The sequence below is a fragment of the Sabethes cyaneus genome, chromosome 2 (assembly GCF_943734655.1).
Source record: "Sabethes cyaneus chromosome 2, idSabCyanKW18_F2, whole genome shotgun sequence".
Classification (NCBI taxonomy): Eukaryota; Metazoa; Arthropoda; class Insecta; order Diptera; family Culicidae; genus Sabethes; species Sabethes cyaneus.
Window position 1 is genome coordinate 23849337 of NC_071354.1, and position 20507 is coordinate 23869843.

The window sequence follows — 20507 nt, forward strand, 5'->3', positions numbered from 1 at the left end:
TAAATTCTGTTGCGAATTAACTTTTATAATTGAACTGGTCAATGTTTCAAACTTCTCACATAATAATTTTTCAAGAGACCCATTTACATTTAATCTCAACTGTTCCAAACCCATTTCTAACGCGTTATCTATCTGGGACGAAATTTGATCCCGCATGGCAATGACAGAGTCCGAGAGTGAAGATAATCTCTTCATTTCTTCCTCTATTCTTTTGACATCCAAGATCAAATCATGCTGCCCACCACAACCTTGGTCTGATACACAATCATTACATTTGAAGCAAAGATTGTCGTTATCCGTAATCATCTTAGCCGTCGCCTTGTTGAGCGGCGTACACTTGTAGTGAAATACTCGTGTACACTTACCCACACATTTCAACGGTAAATCCGACACAACAATTGCCAATCCACACGCCGAGCAAATCATCGCTCAGCCAATACACATTAAACGCGGACGCTATACCAATAGCATGCAGAGTGGACAGAGACAAGGAAAAAAAAATAACAATGAATTCCGCCGCAGCTGCTATAGTAGCGCGCTGGGGGGATATTAATTATATCAAAATTCTACAAGAACAAGCTGCAAATGCAACTATTCTTCTACTTAGCCTGGTGTAAAATCAATACGGCCGCACAGTAGAATATTTTTACAGCAGAACACTACACTATTTCACACGTAAAATAATCAATTTATCTGCACCACAAAATCACAACAACTACTGTGTATCGCCATTACAATTCGAAGGAGGAAACTGCGAGGATAGGGCTTACCATAAATTCTACCAAAACAAAGTATGTATTTGGTGGCTGGTAAAGAGTGTGGTAGCCCTTCGGGTGGTGGAACTGCGGTGGTGATAGATGGAGATACTTTTGAAGTGGTCGTCGAATTTGTTTACCTTGGTACGTTAGTGACATATGACAACGATGTGAGTCGTGAAGTAAAAAGGCGGAAAGCGGCTGCCATCAGGGCCTTCTACGGATTACGTAGCCAGCTAAGGTCTCGTAGCCTGCAACTCCGTATAAAACTCTCGGTGGTACTCTATGGCCAGTACTGCGAAGCCCGCACTCATGTGGTCTAATTTTCTCACACAAGCGTACTCATTTTAACGAATACGCCGGCATAAGCATCCCTTTATAACTCGCGCTCTTATTTCTTCATGCACTGCGTTTGCACAGAGTTTTTGCGAGTGTGTGTTTAGCTAACAGCTACAGTCGTCGCTCGTCGTTCGTCGTTGCAACCCGATCTGCCGATACCGATTACTCACGTACTCCCACCCGTGAGTAGAATCGCGGGCGAAGACGATGAAGAAGAAGAAAAAGTAATGCAAAATTTGTATCCCAGTGTGCCACCAGCCTCACGGGGAGCTGAGATTCCCCGCGAGTTTTTTGACTCGGGAATAAGCTATGCATGAAGACGATGTGAGGATGTGTATGCGCGAGTGTGTGGGTAGCAGAATTGCTGCACACAACTTCCGGCGGCCGTTTCTTTTATGCCTGCGTGTGCGGCGTAAGCATTGAATGCTATGTTTCTCATACTCTTTCGCGTGTGAGTAGGCATGGTTGACTTCTCGCTCGATTCGCAACATTGTCTAAGGTCACGAAGCGTGGACGTAGAAACAGAGCGACCGACAAGCTCTTGGCGTTTTTGAGCGTAAGATCCTGCGATCTATTCTTGGCGACATATTAAACGAAGGAGTGTAGCGCAGCCGAATGAATCATGAAATATACCAAGTATATAAAGATGCGCTCGAGAGCGGCAGTCCAAGACCGAGAAATGTGCTGATGGCTCCTGAATTTGGCATGGATTCGATAAGCGGATTGTCGCCGAAAAAGTAAAAGTAAAGTGTTTGGACATAGAGCCTGTCCGGACATAGAGGACTTTCCCCTATTGTGATCGAGTAGGTAAAATGTCTTTAACGTGGGAGAAGGGTTAGTAATAAAAACAATCCTTGATTTCTGTAAAGGGCAAAACAAATACTGCGTCATTCTCCTGGTGGTACTCTACGGTCATGAAATGTGGAGGTTGCAGGACTCTGGCGTTTTTGTGCGTAAGATCGTGCGATCACTTCTTGGCGGCATATTAGAAGAAGGAGAGTGGCGAAGGCGCATGAATCACGAAATATATCAATTACGTAATGATGGGGCTGTTAGAGTCAATAGGATCGTAGTATTTACCCCGCAATTGTCCTGTACTCTAACAACTGGCCGCGAAATCTGTTGAACCAAAACAGAAGAGCAAGTTTCAAAAATGTAATGTAATGCTTTACTTTACACACGCACCGACTAAAACAAGGTAGGCTGCGTGAGCTGGCCACGTAGTAAGAATGCCGGATGAGCGATCAGCTAAACAACTTGACAGAGGCCGACGACTTCAAAGCAGACCCCGTATCCATTGCATGTGCGCTGTTGATGAAGATGCTAGAACAGCGGCTTAGGTGCGAGTGGCGAATGGCAGTCCAAGACTAAAAGCGGATCCTAAATTCGGCACTAATACGAGCAGATTGTTGCTGAAAAAATAAAAGAAAGTATATATGGGGCGTTTCAGCGAACAGCATGATGATGATGGATGGATGTTTTTGACTCATTTAGTAACAAAAACCATTCCATCAAATGCTAGACGTCTAAACAGAGCATAAGTTTACTTATACTTTGACAGTACATCCGCAATTAACAATTTATATTTAGTTCAATTTGTTGAAGTACGCAGTTTGGCAGATCAGCTAGTAAGCAATATAAACGAACTTTCTGAAGTGTTCGAAGTTTGAACCAGAACAGTACGGGTGGTATCAATATAATGTCAAGAGAGGACGAACCAGTTCACGAAAAATAAGTATTAAGCAGGGTTTTTTTTCGCAAACATTCTCGATAGAATTTAATTGAGACAGAGATCTTAACATAGTTTTCTTTTTTTTAAAGCGCAAATGTACATCACAAAAACAACTATATCTAATCGACCAGACCACAGCCCACCTCAGATTAGTTGAAGGCGGTTAAAGCTAGTACCATCGAACATACTGCAACAAGCAGTGAACTAACAGTCGTTACACCGGCAGCATTTTTCAGCCTCTCCTCCGACACTCCGTTGCAGTTTTCACCGGTGCAGGACTGGCATTCGTTATCCTTAAGCCCATCGCAAGCCGATTTTTCCAGATCTGACTGGCAGCCTCGTTCAACTGTAAAAATAAGCGCAAATTAACTATTTGTTTGCTTTGGATCGAACAACCGGGTCAATTTACAGATGTCGTTGACAATTCTGGCGTAGCACTGGTCTCCTTCCTTGTACTTCTTGCAGTAGGCAGCATTGGTTTCGCCAGTCAACTGATCGGCACACTTTTTGTCCGAGTCGGTGGTCTTGCACTGGTAGCAACTGAGACGATCCGTGGGGAAGACGTCTTTGTTGCATCCTGCTCCCTCGCAAATGTTGCACGACTTTCCGGTGCAGCCCGTAGTCTGTTCCGCCGTCAGATCTCCCTTGCAACCACGGGTGAGTAGTCCAGCTTTTTGATTATGCAAATAAAAGATGTATCGTTATCAAGAAAACGCACTACCATGAGAATTTACTTACTGTTGTCCACCAGCGAGTAGCACTTGTTCTCCGAAGCCTTCGCGCAGGGTTGGCTCACTTCTGTACCCTTGATACAGGCCTCAAAGTCGCCACTGCACTGTACGCAACGCTCGGTGCTATCCAGTGTGGTAGCCGCTTCCTTGTTGCAGCCATCCTTGGAGCATGTTCGGCATTTTTCGTTGTCCTTGCATGCCTCGACGGAAGCACCCAAATCGGTTTCACATCCACGGGCCACTTTGGAAGATTCTAGTCTTTCGTAACATTGGTTATTGAGTTTCCAATTTGGACAGAACGGAGCTGCGGCGGTTTGCTCTTGGGCGCAGGAAGCCACTGCTGTTTCCTTGCACTGGTGGCACTTCAGCCATGGTTGGTTGTTGCAGGTGTCGGCCGAGCAAGTCACACAGGTGGTGTCATCCGCTTTGTTGCACAGATTAAGTTCCACTTCGTTCAGTTTCGAGACACATCCTCGCTGAAGAACAGTACCTGTTGTAAAGAAAGAGCACGCAATTAGTAAGTAACTGGGCAGTTGCCAACAGACATTGTGTACCTTGCACTTTCGTGTAACAACGGTCCTCTCGTACGTCGCATTCCGCTGCGGTTGCCGTCGAATCCACACACTTGGCGTCTGAGGAATCACACTGCAAACATTTTCGGAGGTTTTTCAAAACGTCACCTGACAGCTTGTTGCATGCTTCGCCTTCGCAGGCTTCGCAATACTTGAAGGCAAAGCATTCAGTCAGGAAGTTGGTCAAATCCGATTTACAACCTCGAGTCACTAGAGTGGAATGGAAACAAATGATGGCTAAAACCTTTCTTTCGTTCGTATGGAAGTTAGGGTTACCTCTATCGATTTCGGTCTTAGAATAGCATTCATCTCCCTCGCTGTACTTGGCACAGAACTGAACTGCACTGTCATCAGATCTTTCCGCGTAGCAAGCAGTGCCTTCGCATTTGTGACACTTCAGCCATGCACCGGTGTTGCATCCCGTTCCGGTACAAATTGTACAAGTGAGGTCTGCTACGTTGGTGCATTTTGCTTGATCTGCCGTTTGGAGTTCCTTTAAACAACCACGTTCCACGTTGTTATCGATGAGTCGCGCGTAGCAGCTGTCATCTTCGGCGGTACATTCCGCTGGTGTTCCTTTTCCTGCGGCGCAATCTGCGGAATCTTTGCTGTTGCACTTCACGCAGGACACTTTTGCTGGAAATTGAGAAAAAGCGAAAAATAACAATAATTCAATTGAAATAAGTTTATGGGATGAATTCGGTAACATACTGAACTACATTATATATTGGAATCGTAATGGAAGCATAATCATTAACTATTTTTGAACTTTTTTGGGGATCATACTAGAACCTGAATTATTACGACTACCAAATCCAGTAACAACTTGATAAAATTTTGTATGAAATCAGCTAAGAGCGTTTACGCCCATAGAATTTCATCACAGGCTGCTAAGTGGTTATCAAAACAGCATTGGAGCAAGAGCAGATTCGATAAAAAATCATTTCGCCGTCGGAGAAAATTCCACTGCGTCCCACAAATGGATAAGGAAACACCTGGCAATCCATCATTCAACGGTATCCTGAACGGTGAAGTTATCCGAAGGCGCCGCAGACGTTCCAGCGGCAGATGACAGAAGGCCAGGCGTCGGCAGAAACTTTCGATTCGAGGTACGTCGAAAAAGGGTGAAATTTCTATTTGGTTTGTCCAAAAACAAAGGAAATGTGCCGATCTTCACATTTTCAAGGTCCCGAAGGTACCGAACCGGAACGACAAACAAAACACGGTGCTGAAAACTCGCGTCACCGAGGTGCGTTGTGAAGGAGAACGTGGCCACATCGTGGCTGACCGTTCCTGAGCAGGAGGAAGGAGGACAAATTCGTCAAAAATTTCTTTAATACTAAGTTTTGAACACCGAAATACCGGTTTTAGGAAGGCAAACACAGGTATTTTTAGTATTTTTCTGCTACTTATTTTTTAACTCCTTTAAGTCTGCCCCGATATCGGAACAAAAACTAAGTTTGATAGAAGATTATGCCACACTAGTGAAGGTTACGCGTCGTCTGAAAAAGACTGTGACTCACAAAACCGTTCTGCATTGTCTGATGGAAGATAACATTTATATCAAGGCCGATACCAGACCAATACCGGATAAGGCATGAAGTAAAGTGGGGTAAGAGAACGCATATGGAAATATTACGCATTATCGAGCCTGTAATACAGATAGCGTCAGCAACTGAAACAATTAATCTAGCAATTAATTATTTATTAATTTAGCGTGTTTAATATTAATCTAGCGTGTTTAGTTAAAAATAGGTTAACCACAGATGTGTCTGTGTAGATTTTTGTTTAGAGTGCATTCAAATGTCAACACAACTTGCAAGTTTCGAATTTTTGTTCGCTAAGAGTCGTGATAATCATGGACGCAAATAGGGAACACGTGACAAGTCTGTTTTTGAAATTTTTTCGACCGTGTGAAATTTTAAAGAAGCTGAATCCACTTGGCATAAAAGATTTATCTTTTGTACCATCAACTGAAACATGGAAACCGGTTCTTGGAAAATACTCCACAAACCTGACCGGATTGTATAAACAGACTATAAGAACCCCGGAAGCAATCAGATGAGTGAAAAAGCGAATTCGACGGAAACCAGATCAGTCTGGACCTAAGATGGCCAAGGAACTGGGAATTTCGCAGTCAACCATGCAGAATATTTTGAAAGAAGATCTCCGATTGATTCCATACAAAGACAACGGCAGCATGGTTTCACTGAAAAGAAGAAGGTTGTCGAAAGATGTTAGCAGCTGCTCGGGCGACACGCTGATTGTGAAATTCTGTTTCCGAACGAAAAAATGTCCCAGAATGTTTCCTGGGGGATGGTATGGAGATGTTTCACCAAAATTTGAAGGTACTATTACTGTTCATTGAAGCCAACGCTAAACATTGCATCGATAATGCTTTGAAGAACCTTTTGCTTCTCAACGTCAAAAAATACTACGAGAATACACTAAACTGCTTCCAACAAGATTCTGCACCGTCTCACCAGGCGAAAGTTTCACAGGCTTGGTGTGAGGAAAATTTTCCGTACTTTATGTATTCGAAAAAGTGGCCTGCCTCTTCGCCTGATTTGAATCCTGTCGACTTATATGCATGGAGTTCCTGCTAGGCAAACTAGGGCGCACCAAAGAATTGACTTTGGATACCTTCAAGCAATGTTTGGAGAAGATTTGTGATGAAATGCCTCAGGATATCGTGCGTGCCAGCTGTAACGCTTTGCAACAACGATTGCGACTGGTAATCGAAGTAAAGGGATAAAGATTTGAATTGGATTAATCTAAGACAAACGTTATGGATATACTTTACACTAAATACACTAAAATTAAAATTTATGCAAGCGTCTTATTTTTGTGACCGTTTATTTTACTGATTATTATTACTATTCCTTATTTCAGAAATTTAGAGATTTAGATTTAGATTTTCGCTATCTGTTACTGCAGGCTCGCTAAACGTTATGGTTTTTGACGGGTCTCCTCTTCGATTGTGCTTACTTTTGACAACTATTCTGCTCGATTGGAATTTTCGGTAGAAGTTGGCGTCCCTCTATCTATTACAGCTTAGATTATTAAGGAAACTATACTCAAAAAAATCAGCACCTCAAGTTTACGTGAAAACATAGGTAATTCTCATCCATCACACTTTTCATGTAACATTCAAGTGAATTGTTGGTAACTCGCACTCATACTAACCAGTTTACGTGCAATTCCGGTAAATTTGATCAATTTTCCCATTAACTAGTACATGAAGTTCACGTAAGTTGCTGTACAGAATTTTACATGATTTTTCACGTGGATGCGACGTGTCGATTTTTTTGAGTGTAGATATACCAGTTTTTGATTTCCTCATAGGTGAGTAAAAAGTATGCCATCAGCACTATCTACTAGCGGCACGGTTTACTAGACTATCATAGTTTGTGTATCGCCTTCTCATTTTACCTAAGTATTAGTACTAGATTATGTACTTAAACGTGTGCTTCTTATTAGGGAGTGTAGGGAATGTACCGAGTTAGATGAATCAACGTAAAAATAAATCTGATGAAACTGAATTATTTGCTTCAGTGTAACTGAAAGTCTCTCGCATGTGTTGCGAGAATTCATCGTACGAACGATGAGGGAAACAGAGAGAAATCAAGAAATCGTTCAATATGAGACTTACGCATACTGGGGCATGTTATATTATGCTCGAAGCAAAAAGTCAGTTTTTGGACGAACGTAGACTTTATCGGTTGTTGTTGCTCTGTCGTCCGAAAGGTTCGGTTAACAGTGACTTACACTGACGGATACTACATTGGCGCAGAAGGAAAATGCTCCCAAAGAGTGAGTATAGTTTCTGGTTAAATTATTCAGTGAATAATTGGTGGCGTCTGGCAAACGCCTGTTTGAAACGGAACGAAAGACGTTTGTGCGCGTCTGTTTGGTTTGTGTACGCATGCTTCGTGCGCCTCTGAGAAGGCAGAATAATTTATTGAAATACGCTGGTATGCGTAGATTGAACGCCTCTGGGAGCAGGGTTGCCACATGCACAGATTATTCTGTGTTTAACAGATATTTGAAAGAAATCGCCTGTACAGAATCTGTATGCACAGAATACAGATTTTCGCCAAATTACACAGATTAAACAGATTTTTGAGCTTTTACATGAGAGTGAAAGAGACGGAAATAGTCAGCAAAATGATTCTCTATCTCTTTCACTCGCATTGTTTTGTATTGGACAGATTTTTGCACAGATATTTTTCCTCGCCGTACAGATTGTCAGATTTTTCCAACAAAAAACACAGAATTATATGTGGCATCCCTGTCTGGGAGGGCTATTAAAAACGCTCGTGTGCGTTTGAATCGCTTGGTTGCGATATCTCCTCTGAGCGGGACTTATAGTAATTCGCTTGGGCGCGTCTTACTTTATTGAAATACGTTGGTATGCGTATATTGAACGCCTCTGGGAGGGCTATTAAAAACGCTCGTGTGCGTTTGAATCGCTTGAGTGCGATATCTCCTCTGAGCGGGACTTATAGTAATTCGCTTGGGCGCGTCTTACTTTATTGAAATACGTTGGTATGCGTATATTGAACGCCTCTGGGAGGGCTGTTGAAAATCGCTCGTGTGCGTTTGAATCGCTTGTGTGCGATAGCTCCATTGAGAGGAACTTTCTTGGTTGTGTGCGTCTTTTTGCCAGTTTTTTTCTGAGTATCGAAATGAAAAGGACGAAATACAGTGTAATTTAGATATTGGTAACTAAAGCTTGATTTTCACAACACATTGTGGCATGAGTTTGTAGCGAAAACGATGATATCGAAAATAGAAATGGAAATGGCGATAAAGAAAATGAAAATTATAATGGAATGTTGAAAATGATTATAATTATGAAAATGATGGAGATGATGAATATGGTAATGATGGTAATAACGAAAATTGTAATGGAAACGAAAATGTTGCAAATGATTATGGAAATGACGGAAATGATAATGACGAGAATAAAGTTGATAATGACGAATATAATGAAAGTGATGACGAATACGATGAAGGCGATGTCGAATATGATGATTGAAATGACGAAAATGATGATTATATTTACGAAGATGATGAAGGGGATGACGAATACGATAAAATGTGTTAACGAAAATGATGATAGAAATGACGAAAATGATGATGAAAATAATGATGGTAGTGACGGAAATGATGATGATAATGACGAAAATGAAGATGGAAACGACAAAAACGGAAACGGTAAAGACCAGAATTTTAATGATAACGAAGATGATAATGACGAATTAAAGGTGATGAATACGATGAAGGTGGTGACGAGAATGATGAAATTAAAGATGGCGATGAAAAAAATTATGATGGTAATGTCAAAAAACGATGTTGGTAGTGACGAAAATAACGATGGAATTGACAAAAATCAAAATAATGAGGAAAATGATGATGATAACGAAAATGAAAATGGTCATGATGAAAATGCTGATGGAAATGACGAAAACGATGATGGAAACGATGAAAATAAAAATGGGAATAATGATGGAAACTACGGAAATTAAGATGGCAATGACAAAATCGATGGTAATGATGAAAATTGTAATGGAAGCAAATTTATTACAATGACGAATATAACGAAGGTGATGACGAATACGATGAAGATGATGAAAATGACGAGAAAGACGGAAATGACGAAAATGATGATAACTAATTATGAAAATGATAGGTATGACAAAAATGATAGTAATGACAAATATAATGATGTTAAGGTGAAATTAGCAGTCATCGATTCTGCCAATTTCAAAAGCAGTTTTTTTGTTTGAAACACAAATTCTGTTCATGAAAATCTATTCGCTGTGTTCAGTTTGGCAAGAAGAATGCAGTATTTAGATTTTTACAATCAGAACTCCGCTTTTGGGTCCAAAAACTGCTTCCGAAATTGAGCTCTCTGACGAAAACGTAATGACTGCTAGTTTCCCGTTAATAACGAGAATAATGATGGTGATGACGTAAATTATAGCGATGATGACGAAAATGACAACGATGATGATAATGAAATTTTTTAAGATAATTTTTCAATGGAGTAGAAAAGAGGGTGAATGTAGGGAATGTACCGAGTTAGATGAATCAACGTAAAAATAAATCTGATGAAACTGAATTATTTGCTTCAGTGTAACTGAAAGTCTCTCGCATGTGTTGCGAGAATTCATCGTACGAACGATGAGGGAAACAGAGAGAAATCAAGAAATCGTTCAATATGAGACTTACGCATACTGGGGCATGTTATATTATGCTCGAAGCAAAAAGTCAGTTTTTGGACGAACGTAGACTTTATCGTTGTTGTTGCTCTGTCGTCCGAAAGGTTCGGTTAACAGTGACTTACACTGACGGATACTACAGGGAGTAAATGTGTTTTTGTGAAGAACGAACATTGGAACACTGGGAAAAATGATATGCAAACTGTGAAAAATAATCAGCTGTCCAGGTGGGACAGTTGAGAGTTGTGGGTTCATGTTCCACCTGGGCAGTTAGTTATTTTTCACAGTGTGCATACCATTTTTCCCAGTTCTTCCAATGTTCGTTCTTCAGAAAAACACATTTACTCCCTATTATAATAAGAAGTACAAATTAACTTGACCAGTATACGTCAATAGCAAAAATGATAAAAGGTTGTCAAACGTGTGGCTATAAGAACACTTTACGAACACTATGACAGGTTAGTAAAACCTCTTGCCGGTAGGAGCCACTTTACTGACGATTGACGCTACGAAGAGTGGCGTATCTACCTATGTCTTTAATAATCAAAGATTACAGGCTCGCTAATTCGCACTAGTCTTTCACAGAAAATGACAACATTAAAACTTGCAACACTGTACCAGTTTGTCTGTCAAATCATCTAGTCAGCTGATCGAACGTGTTTTAGTTTGTGATTTAGTAAGTTAATTTTGTTGTGATTTCGAAGTAATTTTTTAAGGTTTTGAGGTACGGCATCATGAAAACACGAAAGCTAAGGCAGCAAGCATGGCGAAGACAAATAATTAATCTTGGGACGCTTATGCCGATAAACAAATAAATAAACAAGCAAATAGACACATTGAAGGTGAAATATTGAAAATTTGAGAAGAAGTAGTTTAGAGCGTACTGTTTACATTGTACTTTTATCGCTGTCAGTTATTCGAAAATTGGAAAAAATGGCATCACTCGAAAAGGAACGTCGCGAATTGATTTTGCGCAAGCACCTGGAAAATCCTTAACTATCTTATCGGGACATCGGAAAACAACTCGGAATCGTGCAGTCAACGGTCAGCCTTGTGATCAGGACCTGACAACGTCACCTGCAATTGCATAGCGTCACTCAACAATGAAGCAGTGAAGCTTCGGTTTCTACTGAAGCAGCACCGCTTCAGTTTCAAACTAGCTTCAGTCAGCGTCTGCGAAACGGGTTTCACTTCGTCATGACTATCGGTTTCAAATTTTCATTTGTACTTTTCTATCAAATATTCAGAAGAAGGCCAGCAACCATGAATGCAAATTAATTGAATTTGAGTAACAATTCCTCAATGCAACGCATATTAATGTTAACCTTGTCAATGTCGACAAATCATGCCTGACTTTCTGCCGTCGTTAATTGAAATAACCACCAACTCCAACGGAAGCATGCTTGAAACGTTCAGTTCAACAAATTAAGCAAGTCACTTCATGTATGAAGCGAAGGTAAGAGAAAGCCAGTTTCATTTATTTGTTTCGACGAAGCCGGGCCATGCTTGTGATTAAACGTTACTACGACTTCGCAGCCCGAGCTCGCCGGTAATGAAACCAGACAATAACCGTACATCAAATGCGTTCTGGTGCAAAATGTGCTACGAATAAGTTCTCGTACCAAATATGAACCATCCCTACTAGCACGGTTGTTATAAAATTGTTGTGGTAACCGATATATGACTAATTTCTGTCGTAATTCGGTTGCTTAAACTAAATGGACCTTTGGTGTGCTACTTAAGATTCGTAGTAACATCTTTTGTGGTAGAAAATAAGGCTATAAATGTTTTTAAATGATTTTTTTATCAATTCAAATTTCGAAAGATATGGTAAGCATACAACTAAGTGTGTACTCTTGTGCCTTTACTTTAAGTTACGCACTATGTCGAAAGAAGTCATCGAAATTTGTTGAAAGTTCCTTGCCTGGCAGGCAATCTGTGGAAGCAAGTAAGTCAACCTTTCGTCACCGTAGGGACCATCAACGGACAAATCTACAAAGATGAATGCATCCAAATGCAACCTCCGCCATTTTCGAGATCTCACAAAAGCTTGATACTGCACAGTGGGGATTGTTTTTCGAAAAAAATTCCTTTGTCGCTATTCCTCAAAATAATCAATCTTTTGATGTCAAAAGAAAGATATTTTTATAGGAATTCCAAGTGTGTGATGCTTGTTTACGGCACGCATCTGTTTCTAGCAGTTTTTGCCAAAAGAAGAGAATTTTATCCTACTTTTCTCTACATAAAGAGATGTAAAAGTCCTTATCTACGAATTTCGCTGGGATAAAATTAATATTTTTCTCCATAAATAAGTTACCTTCAAGTGGAATTCGACGACATGGTCTTTGTTTCCGACATATGGTTGTTTCTTTATGTGCTGGTCAAATAAACAGCATTTTACCCTAGTTTTTTCATTGTTTATCAATAAAAGTGAATATCGCTAGATTCCGCCGGGAAATTTAAAATTTTTTTTACGAAAAAAAACTTATTTTTTTATGCATTCGAACAGTTTCGTGTTTGCTAACAGTACCTGTTTGTTTCTTGTAGTTTACCGTCATTCCAAATAAAGATAACCTTGTAAACTCTCCGGAACTCTGTCCTAACGAGAAATTTTGAGCCGTCGTGGAGAGAAATCTTCATATAAATCAAAAATTGATCGAAAATGAACTAGAACTAGAATTAGTGAGTATTACAAGAATTAAGGTGTTGTTAAAAAATTTTAAGTTTAAGCGGAAACCGAAAGTGGCTCAAAGATGGCTGGATAAATGGCTACCATTTGAAGCATGTATTGTTTTGCGCCTTAAAAATGCATCTGTATTGGCAGAGCACGCTTTCGCCACGTAATCAGTGCTTCCAGTGCTATTATAATTTCCTAAAACTTGTCATTCCATTTATTTTCTGCTCTATATCAACAAATGCTCAGCAAAACATAATTGCTAATGGAAAAAAATTCAACTGATCATATCGATCATTACGTGTTCATAAAAGCTACCAATGTATAATTTGGAATTAGTTAGGGTATGTTGCTACATCGTCGTAATTGCGTATTCCCGTCCTATCCAACACAAATTGTCAAAAATATCAGCATTTTTATGACACACAATGCAAAACTAGTTATTCCCTAATATTTTAGTTTGTTGTCTATCATACGCGATCAGTCAAAGTGAGCTGAGATCTATTTAAATGCTTTTTATCATTAAAGAAATTCTACCAGCCAAATTTCCTACGTTTTTTCGTGCGACGAAGAAGACAATGTGGTAATCGTTTTAATTTCCGTCATTCATAAATGAAAATAACTCACGCAAGGCATTGTCGTTATTCTACAGCCAGGAAAACTTGCCTGACCTGCAGAAATTTTGTAAAATAACATTTGTCATGCCATCCTACACAAATACAATTGCGTTAGCTTCGTAAACATTGTTGTGATTTTTAGTTCGGACGATGAAAAATTTTGATGGACGGATTTTAAAACGGTACGACGGATTTTAGAAATAAACTCAGTTGCGTAATTTCAATAATATGCTTTAATAGTCGCTTTTCAGTGATTTCAAAGTTCACGGAGCGGAAGGTAAGTGTGTTTTAGTCAAATCAGCACAAGAACTTTTGGAGTATTCATTAAATCCATCCAACAAATGATGAAAATTAGAATGGCTTTACATATTACGACGGGAATTAGAAAAAACCCTAATAGATATTTGGTTGCGCACATATTTCGTTGTACTAACGATTGTACTAACGATAACGATGCAAGCGGATTAATTAAACATCCTAGTGATCCTATGCATTATTCAGTTGCTGCTGTTAATCTTGATTGAATCAGAATGCCTTAATAAAGAAAACAAACCATATTTCGGGATGTTCGTAGTCGGTGCGGTTGGCTGCGGATCAGCTGTGTTTATGTTTGCAAGCTCCGCTATTTGATATATATTACCAATACTAATGCAATATTCAAATAAACGTTTAGGTTTTTAACGGACACATGAGATGTACAGTACAGTGTTTGTCGCACTAACACAATAACGTTAGCCACTTTCGGTTTCGCCTTAAACAAGTCAGCCCAACCATTGCCCTAAGCCTGATGAGAGGTGCAAAAGTAAAGATGCGTCCAACAGACAGCTACATAATGAAGCAAATGTAGTCTTTTTAATTCTGGATTTGGTTGCGTTGTGTCCACCGGACAACAGGTCTGACAGCTACTAGAGATTCTAAGGCACTAAATTTGAAATTTTCTTGACTGCTCATACCCAAACTCGGACATAGTGTTAAGCGTGTTACTCACTCACATCACAACAAAACTGAATGAATCTCTTTATGCACTTAACCAAGGATGGGAAAAATCGCTTCTAGTGATCAAGAACATAGAAGCGATCATACTTAGATTCATTGACATCACTACTTGTAAGCGACAAATACTTTGTCGCGATCTGTACAGATTATGACAAATATATCAGATCATCGGTTAGTCCCGGTATAGTGGTTAGCATTCACGCCTCTCGCGCCAAGGACCCGGGTTCCAATCCCAACCCCGCAGAAGTCACGAATGACCCAAGCTGTAGGGGAACTGTGGGTAAGACGAACAGGTGGTTGATTCTACCAGTTAGGCATTAAAATTCGTAAATGTTTTGATGGGCATTCAATCATCTTGCTATCTCATGATGTCTGAACGTTCTCGTCATCATTTAGAACTTTCAAATTTTGATAAAATGTAAAAAAACTGAAAATCGGAAGTGATCCTGCGTTTGGTTGTAACTTTTTTGCCATCGAAATTAAGCTTTTTGAGTGGTTTAATTCTAAAATGTTACCCATAACATGAAATATTTCGATTTAATACCTTTTCAAGTAACGTCTGCATTGAAAAAATAGATAGTTTTATTTGCGTATGAAAAATTGCGATCGCTTTAAAAAAATGTATAATGATGGGGTGAAATGGACAACTGCTAATGTGGGTAAGATGGTCAATGAACATATTATAATAAAATTGTTGATTTTGCTTTTTAGTAATATCTCATGCATATAAATGAAAATTTAACCGGCAAATGTGGCTTCAAACAAATTAGCAGCAGCCAGGCATGAAATAGATTTTAAAATGCTTGTTTAGATTGCCGCTGTCAAACAATTTTCGATTGGCTGCCACTGGTGGGAGGGGGTGGACTGCCCCCTTCACTTTTGCACGTTACATCACCATATTTTACGTATTCAATTCGTTAATGGTCAAAAATAATAATATGCTCTCAGTTGGGGCGATTTAGAATACCTGTCCATCTTACCCCCACACATTGTCCGTTTCACCCGCAGCACTAAAAAAGTTCACTTTTTTGGACCATTTTTAATTCTCAAAATACACATTGAAAAACAGTTTTTTTTTAATATTTCACTAGCCGCTTTTGAAAACAATATATTGAACTGAAGTAAACTGTATTTAGGTTTTATAAATCATAAGTTCTCTGTATTTTATTAGACGCTCTTCTTAACCTGTTCGTCTTACCCACAGTTCCCCTACTTATTAAAGTGACTCCTAACAGAAAAAATAAGATCATGTTCATTGATTGATGGCGTTAAGAAATATAACAGATACAGATGATCGGTTGTGTGCAGTGCGAGAGAATCTCAATACAAACAACGTGAGTAACCTTTTTTCTTGCAGCTACATGAAATCTTTTACATCGACTGCTACGAGTTGTTAAGAGTACAAAATTTTGTGATAAAAGCTAAAGATTCACTGTTTGACATGATCTGTACGGACCGTGGTCTGTGCTTGTGGCGATAGTGCACATGACCAACACTTAAACAAACGTAAATCATATACATAATTTTAACATAAGCTCGCAACTTATAAGATGGCGCCGTCTGAGTGAGCACCTATTCTGCAAGGGTGTTTCGAAAATCGCGATTCTTCCATTCGTTCTAGCGTAAAATCATTACACTCAAAAAAATCGGCACGTCAAGTTCACCAGAAAACATAGGTAATTCTCATCCATCACACTTTTCATGAATTTGTAACATTCACGTGGATTTTTGGCAACTTGCACTCATACTAACCAGTTTACGTGCGATCCCGGTAAATTTTGTCAGCTTTCCTATTAACTAGTACATGAAGTTCATGTAAGTTGCTGTACAGAAGTTTACATGATTTTTCACGTAGATGCGACGTGCCGATTTTTTAGAGTGAAAGTTTGTAAAAGTACAAATGTCCACAAGTTTCTGTACAAAATGTAAAAGAACTGGCTGGTGGCGAGGGGGGTTGGTTTTTCTGTCAGTCGTCACTAGAAGTTGTTTAGAATTTAAAAATTAGATGAAAGTAGGGTTTTAGAATTCATTTTAGAATAAAATTTTAGAGAATTCAAAATTGGTCTATAGGTACGAAATTGTCAATACTTTTTCATAATAATTCACAATCTTCGCGTCTTTCTTCGAAAGACTTCAATGAGGGTAAATTTTTTTTAAAATCTGTTTTACATTTACAGTGACGGTAGAAGTTTTGGGCTAAGATTGGAAACAGAATTACAAGCGCAGAACTAGGTATCAATTATCATTAGAAAATTTGTTATCACTGCTTCGAGTTGTGATTCACTGTTAAATAAATATCGTATTGCTGGCACACGACTGAAAGGTTTGGCGCTTTTTGCGATAATTTTAATTGCTCGATTTTCGCACAACTGCGATAAAAACCCAAGGCATGACCAACACGCACGCATTTGGATAAGTTTTTTGAAGGCGACTAATAGGCAGAGGTCAAGATAAGGCACATGACCACTTTTGTTTGCACTAAATTAAATTTGTCGCTTGAATGATAGAATTAGATTTTAGATTAGATCACGCAAAATTTGGTTTGAATTACTGTGTGCCGCAAAATCGAATAAGGTTATATGTTATTTCATATATTAAGTAACAGTTTGGGCAGTACAGTAAAAGACTATCCTAAAATTTTATTCATTTTTTTCTTCAAATTAGTTTTTGAAATTAAACTGCTTCATGTATGTAACGATAAGTCATGTGGATAATGTAGTACTGTAGTACAGCTTTTCAGCAATTAAGTAACACACTTTTTATTGTTGAGTATAAGTTTTCAATTTTTCTTCTGTTGGTTTTTAGATTTCAAACAGTCCTTTCAATCAGCAGTTCCTGATTAGTTTAAATATTTGAACATGGTGGAAATTTAATCCCACTTAACCACAAAAACTAAGATCAAACACTAACCAGCACTAATTTCTCCGATGCAAAGAACAACGGCCAGCGCCAAAATAATCCAGCTTCGTTGACTCATCGTTTGGCACTTTCTTTTCCTAGGGGATAGCTAATTCTAACACTAAACTCTACCGAACTGTTTGCGAACTCTGGACCTGTGAACACTTGGAGCAGCACCCGTAAAGAACCGTTCCGAAACGCACTTTGACGTACCACCGAACGGTACTGGTCTCTTTTATAGCCTGCTCGGCTGAAGTGGATTGGCCCTATATCCGTTTGCTGTTCACAGCCGATTGGTAGCGGATCGAAATCATATCAGTTATCACGCATTCAATCGTCCGCTAGGCAGGCAGGCAGGCCTCTCTTGTTCGCGAAGGGTGAGTCACATGTGTTTATCACCGACCGGCTAGCTGTGTAGCAGCTCATCAATTGCACCTGATATATCGTGGACAACTTCGCCACATCTAATCAAGATTGTTACCCCCGAGCGTCGGCGTTCAGGACGGAAGTACTGAAGTTTACCAGTACTCAGTGGATTCCGAAGGAATCCCCGAATGTCTTATCAAACTGTGAGATATACTGTGCAATTTACTGGCCGTCGAAGAGATTCCATTCATTTTATGTAATAATCGTTTTAAGACGAGTGATTGCTTAAAGGATTGCTCACAGTGACTTGAAATAAACCTGCAGAACTATTACATGTCGCTTAAAAATAAAAATTAATCATACTTGACTAACGTTTCACTGGGGAGTGTCTTAGTAAAATCGGCTTTGTACTAGTGTTTTGTTAGTTTTTCGATAGTTTTTGTTTGGCACTTCTCATCACAGTGGAAAATTTTAGGAATAACTTTTTGCAGATAAGATTTTTCCCTGGATTTAAGCTGACAGTTTGAGTTACAAATTTTTGAAATAAGCAATGGCTGAGTACATCGGAAAATTTTCATTGAAGTTTTCTACAGTAGGACTCGGATTTGGTGTTATATTTTGTTTTCATTTGTTCGTTCGTTTATCATCTAATCAAGTGTTTTTATAAGTACTGCCACAAAATCTACGCCATATCGAATTGCCAGACCTCCCGAATGAAGCTAACTTCTAATCATTCTAATGCTTATCATGTATTGATCGCATCGTGCCAATTTGTGCCAAGATCCACGCGTTCTTTATCGTCCCGTATAACTCACTCATATAGATATTGCCAGAGTCAACAAATAAACTAAATATTATCCCTAATCTATAGCCCCTGCGCTTATCAGGCGCAGCGCGCTTTTTTAGCGGAAAATAAGCACTGGCACTTTTCGGCTGTACCTTGCATAAGTTCAAGATCGGTCAAACCCTTTCCATTGAATTGTCTCGAAACTTTTGAAAGCTCGAATCGTGTTTAATCTCGTTACCAGGAAAGCGATTTTTTTTTATTTTTTTTTTTGATTTACCGACGATTTTCGCGTTGATAGCAGATACAATGAACGAATTTTTCATTGAAATAAAGATAAACAAAGTAGGGCCATAAAAGCAAATGACATCATTAGATTGAATCGGCACCCCTCAGTTGTTTTTCATCATCAGCGCAGCGCTATGAATCACGTGTTGAATATAGTCACCAACCAATTGCAATATGGGTGACTTTCCAACCAGCACAAGATAGGTAATCTATTAGCATTGTCTTTTTCTTCGGTAGTCGATATCACATTACAAGTACTACAGAATCAATCGATTAGCTTCCGTTCAGGACATGCTAATGCAGTTTCACTGCATTGCGATGGTTGGTTAGTACAGCGCCGGCCGAAGCTGGCGACAGGTGCTATTGGCGCGATAAGGGATTTGACCGGATATTTCACCAGAGCGCTGCCAAGAGGGTTGCGAGGAGTGTACGTGTTATCACCACTCGTTCATGGGTCCATTTAGTCGACGAGGTCGTTCAATCAACGCGTTCAATAGTCTCCCGCATCATACAGGTGGGCAAAAATATAGCAAAATGGTGCGGATTATGAACTAATCTCAAATGTTTATCGACGTTCAATCAGAGATACTCGGCAGCAGCGGTTCCAAATGGATTGGATAAGTGATTGATAAGCGGTATGCCATTCGGCCAATTATCGTTTCAAGTCTTGGCATGAGTGGGACTTCAACATAAGCTAGCAACACGCCCGCTTTACAATCAAATAACATTCCTAGACTTGTATGTAAGTAACAAATCTGATAGAAGGAAATCCATAAATTTATATCTACTAATTATGTTTGCATAATGACGTCCTTTATGGCACGTGCTTTCATCGTTCATCGTCATTTGCAATTTCTAGTTCAATGTCAAACTCTATTTTACAATAGTCACTATCGCAGTTTTATCTACGTTTATTATCTGTGTAAACCAATTCAGTTGTCCTCAATGGATATAAAGAAATTACTTTTGTACTTGTTTACAATTGTTTCCATTTTTTTCATTAGTTTGTATGTGGTTGCCACTTATGATTGATTTAAGTAAATATTTAACGATGTTAATTGAAAAATGAGAACATCATTCAGCAGTTGTATTAGATTACAAATGAAAATATTCGTATAATATTTAGTAGAATATTGATATTTTTGTAACCTAATATTCCTTGAATTTTTTTTCTTAACGGGAACCTTCCTATCTATGCTGAAAACAAACTCCTGATGAGGAATCAACAAAGGTAAAAATGCGTGCACGGTTGTTATAGACCCTTCAAAAAAGTCCCCTTAAAGAGATACATCTTTTCGTTACATCCTTCAAAGCTATAAAGCAAAAAGCTAAATCAGCCCGTCATTCTACTTTTTTTAATTGAAAGACGTAAGAAGAAAAGTTCTTGATTTACTGTTAGATTATCTGAATTGATAAATAGACAATTATCAGCAGTTTCTGAAGTTGCATAGCATATGCGCATTAAAACTTGTCGAGCATGTTGAGATGAAACCTGCTTAACCCTAAATTGACTGACCGAAAATCCGAC

General features: G+C 39.1%; 1 protein-coding gene across 1 annotated transcript; it reads right to left on the reverse strand.

Annotated features, from left to right (window-relative positions):
* Window positions 1-2888: 2888 nt before the first annotated feature.
* LOC128737643 (uncharacterized) lies at window positions 2889-17705 on the reverse strand. The gene is made up of 6 exons (XM_053832319.1): window positions 17554-17705; window positions 4406-4765; window positions 4112-4339; window positions 3565-4047; window positions 3236-3496; window positions 2889-3172 (listed from the first exon to the last, which is right to left on the reverse strand). The coding sequence occupies exons 1-6, from the start codon at window positions 17618-17620 to the stop codon at window positions 2976-2978; spliced, it is 1596 nt and encodes a 531-aa protein (XP_053688294.1). The 5' UTR covers window positions 17621-17705; the 3' UTR covers window positions 2889-2975.
* Between the last annotated feature and the right edge of the window lie 2802 nt (window positions 17706-20507).